Raw genomic sequence first — 12,264 nt, forward strand, 5'->3', positions numbered from 1 at the left:
CAGGACCAAGATAAATTAAAATAATTAAGGTATGAAAATCAAATTTAAAAGATTTTACTGAAAGTAAAGTAATTTTAGTACTCTCGTCACAATTTTCAACAATCTTCATTAGCTAGTGTGACAATTTTATAAAGAAAATAATAAATTCTACTGTATGTAAATGATAAAAAAGATTAAAATAAATATATGTTGTAAGATAACACTGTTTAATTAAATATAATTGGTCCGGTTTCGTCCTCTTCTTCCATTTGTTTTATATGCCTAAAAAAATAAAGTTGTCATAAAAAATCAGTTAGGTAATTTTTTAATTGTAAAAATATACCTACTAAATCTATAAGTCGCAATGTTATCAATATAAATGCTGTAACATAAATGGATATATTATTATTTGGATCTTAAACCATATTATTAAATGAAAAACGTAGCGGGCTAAATTAACGATTCTCCCCTCTCCTCCTGAATGAGCGAACTGACCGAAAAGAGAGTTCCATGTTAGAAAGCTTAATTAACGACAATTTTTCCCATGTCATAATATCCACGTATTTTATATCCATTGTTACAAATTAGTCGAGACTATATCAAATACTTACCTAAGAACATCTTTCTTTGTGATAATACCAAGAAGTTTGCCACTGTGAGTGACCAGGGTCTGGCGGAGACCAAGCTTACGGAACATGTCTACAACCGTTTCCATCGGCGTCTGAAGAATAGAAAATCAATTTTGTTTATTTTTCATACAGATAAATTTATATCATACTTGTTAAGTGTAAGTACTATTTTAGAAAGTTTAGAAATATTGAGTATTTCAAAAGTTTTAATGTTTGAAGTTTATATATGAACACACAAATATAAATATTTAAACTGTTGAGTTGAGTTTTAACACGTGATGATATGGTGATCACTGGGATTTTCGAACGCATAGAAATTTCGTACGAAAGTTTTTTCGTCGTGATCTATTCATGATAGTTCAAATAATATGATACGCAAATTGATCAAAAATATTGAAATAAATTACTACAGTAAATTTCAATTTTACTTAAAGAATAAATCTATTATTTAAAGGTATTTTTAAAGTTTTTTAATGTTCAATCTATACATATATATTTTAAAAGTCTTAAAAAAGGTAAAAGTATCTCAGAGTACATTAAACAAGTATATGCCAATAAATGGTAACATAATCACAACAAATAATAACATAATCAACATTTTCTTTACTATGCAAATTTCTATGTTTAAAGCTTGAAATAAGTTTTTAAGAAATGTTTTTTTACATTTACTTATCCCTGAACTCTGTGAGTATGGTAGATTTACAAACAGCTGCATATAATAAAATTTTTTTAAGGATTAATACTATCAGGTACAAAATTTAATACAACACCTTTTTTTAAAGTGCAACTTAATTGGATTAAATGAAAAGATAAAAAAAAACCAAAAGTTTGTGTGCTTTAACTCATACCTACATATCCCATCATTTACCATTGTTTCTAATTTGGGGACGGACTATCTCTGTGAAACTCCTATAACTCTAAATTTGCCTAACCTAAGACAATATTATGTAAGTGTGTGTGTGTGTGTGTGTTTTTGTAAAGAATTATATATTTTGTTAACTTTTACATTGGTATCCTTGATTAAATCTTCTTGAAAATAGGGTAATAAACTTATGTTTCTACATCCTTCCTGTATCTATATATAAGTGTTTATATATTTTAGCAAATTAAATTAATGTTATATTATTATTATCTGATTCAATAAGACTGACATCTACTAATCTATTTTAAGGGTTGATATGGTATAACAATAAGAGTTTACATTTTTCTTTTTTTATAAATACAAATACTTTCATGCAAAAAAAAACAATAAAATGAAAGCCTTTTTCAAATTTTAAATATTTTTTGTGACACAATAAAATAAAATCGTATAAATATCTTATTTGCATGGAAACATACTTTTTGGTTTAATTTTAGAAAGAATATTTAAGTAAATTTAATACTTAAAAATGAACTTAAGAAGAATTGTCTGAACACTGTTTCATGACAACAAGAAAGTATTACAATTAAAAACAAGGATGAATATTACTATAATTGCACAGCTTAAACAATCAAAGGCTAATTTTCATACTATATATACCCAAACACTATTATTCTCATACGAAATTTAAATTAAATAATTCTTATATCTGCAATTTTTAAAAGCCACATTTTTTTGTATCTGGTCGGTTAATCCGTCCGTTAGTGAATAACGTAGAGTTCTGCTTGTTTTGGTATACTTACTATCTCAAATTAAGAGTACAATAAGGAATATAAGGAGTATTTGCAACAAATTAACAACGAATTTATATTCAAATTATTTACTTTATTTCGCATCTTCATTATAAAAAGTCACTAAATTTTCTTTTACGTTATTCTCTTTGAATGCTCACTTGAGTTATAGAGTAGCTTCGGGTTTTTTTATGACGGAGTGAAAGAGTGGGAGGAGTTACAATAAAAAATAGGAGGGACAGTTCTCACCGAATATTATTTCTACCTTCTGCAGCGCAACTACTTTACAAATAGGTTTTCTAAAGCAATAGTTTTACAAATAGTCAAGATTTTTAAAAACTTTTCAAGTCAAAACCTTAATTATTTACAGTCTCCGTCAATAGACATTAGATCAATAAAACAATTTACAGTTTTTTTCTCTGGTCAAAATAATTTGTTTTTTGTTCACAACAATAACTTAGATAATATTTTTTACTAATAACCGTTTGTTTATTTTATTCGTATTTTCTCTCCTTTTTCTCTTGTCTTGTGACTGTAGGTTTTTAAAAACAATCAAGAATTGTCCCCAATGTTGTACATACATACAAACTAGACGGAAGAGGGAAATTGGAGAGATTCAACTTATCTTAAGAGAAGGTCGCAATGACTTATATCTATTATTTGTACAGACATTTTCAATGTACCAAAAATTTTAATTGTATGCTTTTATTCTATAGTATAAATTGATAAGGTGCATTTTGTATGTAGCGAAGGATCTCGCTAACCACTGATACGAAATGGTTCTCCTTTACAGTGTAGCTTTGCATAGGTCCTGGGAACGTTTATACCATTTTGGGGGAGGGTACCATCATCTTACATTTATGTTTGAAACTAAAAAGAATGGGGTCCAATACAAGTGCCCCCAGAGGCCTTTGGGGTATAGCTGCAAGCTGTCATTATTGTGATAACATCTTTTATTTTGGAAGTATTAACAACGTAAAATATAAATATGTCCAATCTTTACCTATACATATTTTGCAAGTTAATCTTGCTTTGTAATAAGAAATGTAGAAGAGTTTTCTAAGAAAGACCTGAATATGGATTTGTAATAGATGTATTATTATGTTTTTATGTTCTCTAATAAAGTGAAGCACGCAGAGGGCTAAAATGACGATTACCCCTTAAACCTCCTTCTACACCATCCCCTCTCTTCCTACGGATAAACTAACTGACCAACACAGGAGTTCCATGTTTGCAACCTAGGTTGACGAAGATTTATTGTATAGAAGAACCATTCAAGTTCAGCTGTTATTGTGATCCTCTAGTACACACAGACAGACAGACTCCCCTACATCCTGTTACTTTTATATTAGGAGTATTGTATATATGTACAATGTACATATGAAGGGGAATCTATCTAAATATTTATTAAAATTGGTTGTCACGCGCTCCTACTCTTCCCATTTAATCTGGAATACAGGGATAGAACCATTGACTACAAAGTTATACCCCCTCCCCCCGCAAAAATAATTATGATCAAAAATCGATAAACCTAGATTGGACAGTGGGAAAAAATAATTTTCGAGAAATCTAAAACAATATATAAAGTAATAAAGACCAAGACATAATAAATGAAGTAATAATTATTAGCCACTAGGGGAGCTTATTGTTTGTCAGAAAATAGCCTAAATCCATTTTAATTCTTTCCTGAAAAGTTTTCTGAGATCTTTAGCTTCAGACAAAAAAGGATAGTATAGGCCAATATAAATATAGGTTAGAGATATTATTTTATAGTCCATTGTCATATCACTGTTTTCCAGAAATTATTTCTCTTCCTTCTTCCAAGTATAAGATGTGCTCAAGACGTTTTTACAATAATGCAATATTGAGCAGCACAACATATCTCTGACTAAAAACGTTGGTACGTGCGTAATAATGTATGTAAAGCAGAGTAGATTGCATTAGTGTTTCATGTCCCAAAAGGTCTAGTAAAGGGCTGTAATGGCGTTCCAACTTTTCAGGAAATGGTAGTGTTGGTTTGGGGAAGGTTTTATGCTATTGAATATAGAAATATCGAATCCTCATCATTTTAAACAATTTATATTTAAAAAGCTAATAATTTGAACGATTTATTGCTAAAATTTGGAAAAATTTTTGTTGTTGAATGAAATGAATACCAATACTCAATCTTGTTGTATCTTATAAATCATTATACATAATGGGTCGCGTTAAACTTAACTTCGTGGCGTATAATATTGTAGGAAACGTTTCTTTGTACAATGTTATAGGCAAAGCTTCTCTAAAATCAAGTTCTAAAAATGCAAGTATGTCCTTAAACATTTTTCTGTATACAAGCAGTTTTGCAAGAAATCTAATACAATTTTGTTTGGTAAAGTTTTTACATTTACTACATTTATATTCTGTTTATTCAGATCTGACACTCTACAAGTGTTAATATTCATTTGTCATAAAATTTCAGAGCTTCGCTTTTATGGATGTTGCCATAAATTCTCATATATTATAAACGCACATAAAAGTCCATAGAAAAGTCTTGACAAAATTTTAAGTAATTTGCTGCAAAACTGATTAATTAGAGGATGCTGTTTAAGGACAAGACATGTTTATCACATATTTATTTATGTATTTTAACGCATATTTTCCTGACAAAAAGATTGGCAAGGTGAATTATAGAGTAGCTTTTCTCTTAACTTGCACTTCTCATAAACTTGATAGGTCACTCATATTTATTATTATGGTGTTTCATTCTTATAACAAAATAAATGTGCTATACAAAAACTCAAAAAATAATTTAGTTTATGAAAACTAGACTCCATTAAATATAAAAGAAGACAACAAAAGAAGATGAAATGCAATAAACTTTAGCAGAAAATATTCATTACATATTGTCAATTGTTCAATATGTGAATATAATAGATACATTTCTTAACTTTTTATATTTTGTTTTCAATATTAGGATACATAAACATTTGCTATATTGTTAATTTGCAGAAATGTGTGAAGGACTTAATATCATAACGACATAGTGTGACATTAGGTGTTTATACATACAGCTAAGAAAAAATAACTGGACTCTCAGTTTAGAGGAGACTGGTTTTGTCCAAAAAATTATAATTATAATTTTCACAAGATTTATTTGAATAATAAATGAAAATATGTAGAAAAAACATTGCTAATTAATAATTTATTATTATTTTTCTTTTTAATTTAACGGTAAATGTATGAACGCCATGATCTGCACCTGTTGTCTACTACTTCCTTTCTCTCCAAACGGGCGTTTACATAGGGGGGATAAAGGGAACAGACCCCACCTTTTTTAAAATTCAGGAGAAGACCAACTTTAACTTTTAAACTCCAAAAAAATTTAAAGTTTGTTAACCTCAAAAAGAAGTATTATTGTATGAGGTATAATAAAAAAGGTTATACCAATACGATATTATAAGGAGAATAAATAAAAACCAAAATTTTGAAGTTTAAATGTTTACCCCCCTAAAAGATAAAAAGCTTGGACGTCCTTGCCTATATAATGTAAAGATTACCCCCCCCCCCCACAAAAAAAAAATTAAATTCGGGTTGCCATAGGCCCCCCCACAAAATTTGGAATTTTAACCCCCCAAAATGAAAGAACTTGGACGCCCTTGAAATAACCCCACTTTTTTGGGATTATGAATACGAACTTTCTGTACGATTTTTCCAAATTTATGTTCTCTACGAAGAAACTCTCACGAAAATGATACCTGCAATCGATGATATCTTTGTAATCAGGGATGGCAAAATAAAAACCACGTGGTTTTAATCAAGTGGTTTAAACCAAAAAAAAAAGCTAAAAAAACCAAAAAAAACAAGGTGGGATGGTTTAAATGGTTTTTTTTTAATACAAAGGCCTATCTTTCCAGTTATATCCTTATAATAAAGTAACAGGATGTTTGTATGTGTGTTTGTGTGTTTGTATGTTTGTACCAAAGGATCTCGCTAACCGCTGAACCGATTGGGTTCTCCTTAACAGGGTAGCTTCTCATAGGTCCCATAACCCCCCCTCCGAAAAAATTTTAAAAAAAACTTTTTAACTAAATTTAAAAATGAGGGGGGGGGGGGCAACCCCCCCCCAAAAAAAAATGTTCGCCCCCCCCAAAAAAATTTTTTTTTTACTTTTTCTTACAAAATATAAAATAAAAAATTCAATTATTAAATTCGACTCTCTCCTCCTCAAGTGCCCCTAGAGGCCTCTAGGGGCCTAGCCGCTAGTCTTTTTATAATGTAAAAAATACAGTCAAAAACATAAATACCTAATTCAAAATTCTTTTAATAGTTTAAATCTTTATACTAAAGGGGTAGTTTCACGAAATGCATTTGAACTTAATTTAGTGAACCGCATATTTTTTCTTAGTTAATGGGGTAGACTACATTTAAATAGCATATATTTGAAATAAATTCAATTTTCTACCACGTAGTTTTTAAAATATCAAGACCTGAAAATTGTCTTTTTGTGATATATGCAATTTAAAAAGACGATTTTCAAGTCTTGATATTTCAAAAACTATGTGGTAGAAAATTGAAATTTTTTCAAATATATGCCATATAAATGTAGTTTAACCATTTAACCAGGATAAAATATGCGGTTCACTTAATTAAGTTCAAATGCATTTCGTGAAACTACCCCTTTATACTAAATTAGAATACTTTAATTTGGATATTATTAAAAAAAACAAAAAAATTATTAAAAAAACAAAAAAAACCTGGTTTTTATTAATAAAAACCAATAAAAACCGGTTTAAACCAAAAAAACCACACTGGTTTGATCTTTTTTAAAAAAAACCTGGTTTTTTCCCATCTCTGTTTGTAATGATATTTCGTAAAGATGTAGGTACCTATTTTATTTTCTGTAAAATTAATTTTTGGTCGTAAATATATTTGTAATTAAACAATGGATGAATAGTAGGTATCATTTTCCAGTATGGCTTCAAAACCAAATAATGAAAAATAATGTATAGCATCTATTATTGTATGACGTACTTGCATTTCCTTTTTTAAAATAAATATGTTACCTGATCTGTGATTGTAATTGGTGCAAGATCAACAATCTTGCGTAGCTTCAGAGGTGTAGGCCCACTACCAATCATAGGAACGTGATGAGTAAAAACACAGAGCGTGTCACTGGGCAAACCATCCAGGCGCTGCTGAGCGTTTTCTATGGCTAACTGGAGGTCGCGCCGTAACACAAATCCAACCAAATATTGAGATTCTCTGAAAAAACAAAATAGTTAAAATAATATAAAATTAAATATATTATAAGCTTATTCAACACTATACCTTAATTAACACAAGCTATATCTTAATTAAGCTAAAGTCCATACTGTGCATAGTAATTGCGCCTGTTCTTGGCAAGGCATTACCCCTATCTCTACTTTTAATGTTACGGAACTGACAAAGCAGCAGTAAGCACTTTTTTCCGTCGTATGTTATTACACTGTTTTGAAACTATACCTCCCCGACGACGAGCGGATGGGCTACAGTCATGAATGTTCACCACTATGGCCAGTAGATAGAGTAGCAAAAACTCCTAGGGGTAAGTATTAGAGTAACCCCATAAACTTGGGAAAAAGGACTATGCAAGAAAGAGAGTAAGAGGTGTTTTTTTTCTGTTTAATAGGTATATAAAAATAAACCAAAAAATGAGCTTTAACTTTAAACAGTTTATGAAAAAAAAAATTCGAAAGCGATTTTTGAAGAAATGGCATACCTAAATAGTTTTGTTGAGTTCAATCTTAACATATGATATTTATTGCTACTTACTTTGAAACAACAACTGGGAAACCATTGTGATCTGAATTCTTCATAACCTCCTTGAGTTCCCTCAAAGTTGTGCTGTCCTGAGTAATCACATCGAGGGCCTCATTACGCTGCGGCTGCATAACATCAGCAGCCAAGGTTGTGTGGCCAAATTCATCCTGAAAATAATTGAAATTGTTGTGCCATTATTTTAACTTCTAATCAACAAGGTAGTAGAAACCTTGGTTATTCATCTTGAAAAAGAAAAAAAAAACTTTGATCCTCAAGTCTAAAAGGTAATTAGATAGTGCAGGAAAAAAAGGCTTTAGTTTTAATGTATTTTTAATTCAATAGATTTCATGTTGGGTATGAATGAAAAATATTAAATTAATTTCTAAAATTATATGTTACAACTCGGTAGGTGTGGAATAATAGCAAAAAGATCTTGCAATTTCTTTCTGTTTCTTTTCAATGGTAAACTAAACATATAACACAATTCTCTTTTAGATAATGTTGTATTTAAAAATATTTGTATTGTATATTAGATTACCTTACAGTCCAAGAATGGGTATCCATTAAGGTCGATGTGGGCATCATATATACCCATCTTGCCCAGGGCATCACCAACCCATTTACTGGCCATGGCTGCAGCCATCAAAGGTACGATGTATCTCACTCCACCTAGCAAAATTAAAAAACAATGACTCTAAATATAATTTGATACATTACGTATAGAAATAAAATATTGTAATGTAAAGTTTTTGTTTTATTTCATTATCATTATTTTTTTTCTATTTTACTTTTTTTAAGAAAGCGTTTCCATTTAATTAAAGTAATATATAGTTTGTACCTGTAAGTTCAAACATGATAACAACTAAGCTGACAGTCATTCTAGTGACGCCTCCAAGTACTGCAGCAGCTCCAACCATGGCATACAACCCAGGAGTTATACAGGACTCGTCTTGACTGCATTTTCCCTCAAAGAACCATGGCAAGGAATCGTGATAATAGTAGACAAGTTGCTCCATTCCAATGCCCACAATTCTTCCAACAATAGCTCCCATGGCAAGTGATGGTATGAACAGACCAGCCGGAATCTTCAAACCAAATGTAAATATTGTAATTACCATCTTGAATATGAGAGCAAGGATAAGCTGCCAGAGAGCTGTGTATACTCCATCGCCGGCTTTGGCAATTGGAACCTCATGGTTCACGTTAGTAAAGTCACGGTCAATGTAGTCACAAATATCATGTTCATTTGTGACACCACATTGTGTAAACAACAAGTAAATGAGTTCACTTGTATTCATTCTAGTATATTTATTGGGGAATGCTAAAAGTGCTGTGAACAGTGTGACAGCTAAAACTTCTAAAACCGGATACTGACCAAGCTTTGACGTCTTTCTAAAGCGACACCAATAGATGTTAGCTTTGATAAACAGTGCACCAATTATTCCTCCAATTACACCGAGCATTAAGAATGGCACAAGCTCCACAAAGAGCCACGGTTTGTTGTATTCCACGTAGAAGAGAACACTGTGCTCGTTTCCAAAAGGATTAATTGACTGAAGTACAAAAGCAGCAACAAGGGCACAGAAGAATGATCTCCACAAGGTTTTTAAAGGAAAATAGTAGCTCACTTCTTCCAAGCTGAATAGAACTCCTCCGATTGGAGCCCCGAAAGCTACCGAGACACCAGCAGCAGATGCAGCTGACAATATTTCTCTTTTCTTTGCTTCATTTTTTCCATACTTGGGAAATAAATATGATATAATATTTCCAATGCAACAAGCCATGTGTACCATTGGTCCTTCCTTGCCAAGACTTAATCCACTGGCAACTGAGAGCATGATTCCAACGGCTTTGATTAGCAGAGTCCATTTTCCCAAATATCCACGTATAATAAAACCACTCAGTATTGTTTTAATTTCTGGAATACCGGAGCCACACGCATAGGGAGCAAACATTCTGACCAGTGAAGCTGCTAGAAGTGCAAACAGCATAGCCCAGCCAACATAGAAGAGATATCTAAATATGTAACCAGCGGCTCCGTCTCTACCTACGCCTAGCATCTCTGGCCATGTGACCCAAAGTGAGCAGTTACCAGATATGTCTCGTACTGTCTCATTTGAGCTCCAGCAACACTGCTCCATATTTAGATAGAAAGCGCTGGGACACAATCCAAACTTGAGGTCAGTGAGCCAAGTTGCACCAATATCAATAACACCGGCCATGACACCTGACAAGACGCCGACAATAAGAACACAGACCCAGCCAGACCAAGCGTCATGGGCGCCCTTCAGCAGGTCCCACCAAGACTCTTCTTTCTTCTTTACAATATATCTAAAGCAAAACAAATTGTAAAAATTTAAGATAAGTGAATTTGAAATAACTTAGGTAGTAGAGATAACTCCTTTAAAGGATACAATAAGATTGTTTCACGTATATTAGGAATTGTGTAATATAAATACTCAATGCATACTAACCTATGTCTAGTTCTATCACGGGCAATATCTCTTTGCCAGTCAATTGTGTGAAAATCATCATACTGCCCAAGCCCAGGAATATCATCATTGAATGAGGCATTGCCAATACCTCCGCTGGAGTCTGTTGGATCTCCTGGAACGGAGGATTCACTGGATGAACCAGCATGGGTTATGTGCAACAGATCATCATCACTGATATTGGATTGGGCTCCGTACCGGCTGAAAAAACACACTTGTAAAGGTATATAACTACAAATTCATAGTCATTATCATAAACTAGGTAACATGTACCATAACTAACAAAGTCGTTGTGATCGTGAATTTTGTTAAAATAAGAAGGACGATGTACTCTATAAACTAGTAATGCATTAGGAAACCTCTTATGAAACTTAATATTTTATATTTTTCACTGCAGCTTTGCCGCCAATGTAGGCTAAAAATTAGAGATAGTGAAATAAAAAAACATCATAATTGCTCCAAATTTTAAGATATATAAATAATACCTAATTGAATTATTTGATTCCCCATTACCCATAGTTACAGAAGCATTTTTTATTGTTTGCTATTAACATAAAGTCGAAGACAAAAACACATTTTCATGAAATTTAATCTAAACAAGAGGTCTTTCGGCAGAATTTCTTTCAAAAACTTCTAAACAAAGTATTTCATTCTGATGCTGATTAGTTGTTTGATAGAATCAAATGATATAAATATGTTGTGTTTTCCATAATATAACAGCTGTAGCATCTTTTAAGAGAAAATAGATATACTAACCTGGAAGTTGTTCCCGGCCCAGGTTCGTCCATTATTGTGCAGTAACCAAATGAATCCTTGGAATATCTATCTATTAATTCACTTGTTGGAGAAACTAACGCCATGTAGTACAATCAAACCATAAACTCATCACACATAATAAATTCACATTATTACGCTATTAATTTATTTTTAGATACAAAACTCTGAAATATTTACATAATTAATGAATCATAAAATGGTGGGGACGATTTTTGTTATTAAATGATATCATTTAAGGATATATAAAATAAACATACGTACGTTTAAAAGCCCGTATGTATAGGCGCGATGTGTCAGTCTTAAAAAGCCAAAATAACTTCTGATATATTATTTAATGAAAATTAGCTTTATGTAATTTACCAATTAAAGGTTGTGTGGTTTAAATACAACGTATACTTTAATTTAATTAAATTGGCAGATAAGTCTGTCTGGCCTCAGTAAGAAAAAAACAATTACAAAAATGACGAAAGAGAAAACAGCGCTACCATATTTATTTAAAAAAACTGTTATATTTATTTTTTGGGATTATTTTTCTTTTTTTGATATCCTAAAATTAATGATTTAATTTTAATATCTTTTACTAATAAAGGTAATTAGTTTCTTATGATTTTGTTTTGAAATTATTGAGATTTTATACACAAGACGAAATTTAAAATTAAAATATTTTGGCAACTTTGATGCGAGCTTTGCCGCGGAAATTGTTTTTAACAGGGTTAACAAAAAAAAGATTTTATATGTTTTATTTTTAATATTATGAAAGAAAACACCATGCAAAACCGAAAAATTATTTATATAGGATTAAAAAAAATATTAAATATCTGCACTTTAAAGAATAAAACTTTTGAATAACAACGTTTTAAAGATATTATTAAATATTTTGCTAAAAAGTTGTTTATTTCTGATGAGACAGCTGTTAATATGTAATTTCACTTGATTCTTAGCAGACATAAACATGCGGT

The 12,264-nt window shown here is 31.2% G+C and overlaps 1 protein-coding gene across 1 annotated transcript; it reads right to left on the reverse strand.

Annotated features, from left to right (window-relative positions):
- Positions 1–107: 107 nt before the first annotated feature.
- On the reverse strand, positions 108–11,761 carry ClC-c (chloride channel protein 3). Its single transcript, XM_080156833.1, has 8 exons — positions 11,285–11,761; positions 10,511–10,729; positions 8,875–10,367; positions 8,575–8,705; positions 8,049–8,203; positions 7,301–7,499; positions 591–700; positions 108–261 (listed from the first exon to the last, which is right to left on the reverse strand). Exons 1-8 carry the CDS (start codon positions 11,386–11,388, stop codon positions 207–209), a joined length of 2,466 nt encoding a protein of 821 aa, XP_080012959.1. The 5' UTR covers positions 11,389–11,761; the 3' UTR covers positions 108–206.
- Positions 11,762–12,264: the final 503 nt, after the last annotated feature.

Source organism: Acartia tonsa, chromosome 4 (genome assembly GCF_053477335.1).
Source record: "Acartia tonsa isolate MP-2025a chromosome 4, ASM5347733v1, whole genome shotgun sequence".
Classification (NCBI taxonomy): Eukaryota; Metazoa; Arthropoda; class Copepoda; order Calanoida; family Acartiidae; genus Acartia; species Acartia tonsa.

Excerpts from the sequence above, each read along its gene's own strand:
- ClC-c (XM_080156833.1), bottom strand. The coding sequence starts at position 11,388 with ATGGCGTTAGTTTCTCCAACAAGTGAATTAATAGATAGATATTCCAAG. Across the intron at positions 8,706-8,874 it reads TATCATGTTTGAACTTACAG|GTGGAGTGAGATACATCGTA; the intron begins GTACAAACTATA and ends TAATTTTGCTAG. Across the intron at positions 7,500-8,048 it reads TTCCCAGTTGTTGTTTCAAA|AGAATCTCAATATTTGGTTG; the intron begins GTAAGTAGCAAT and ends TTGTTTTTTCAG.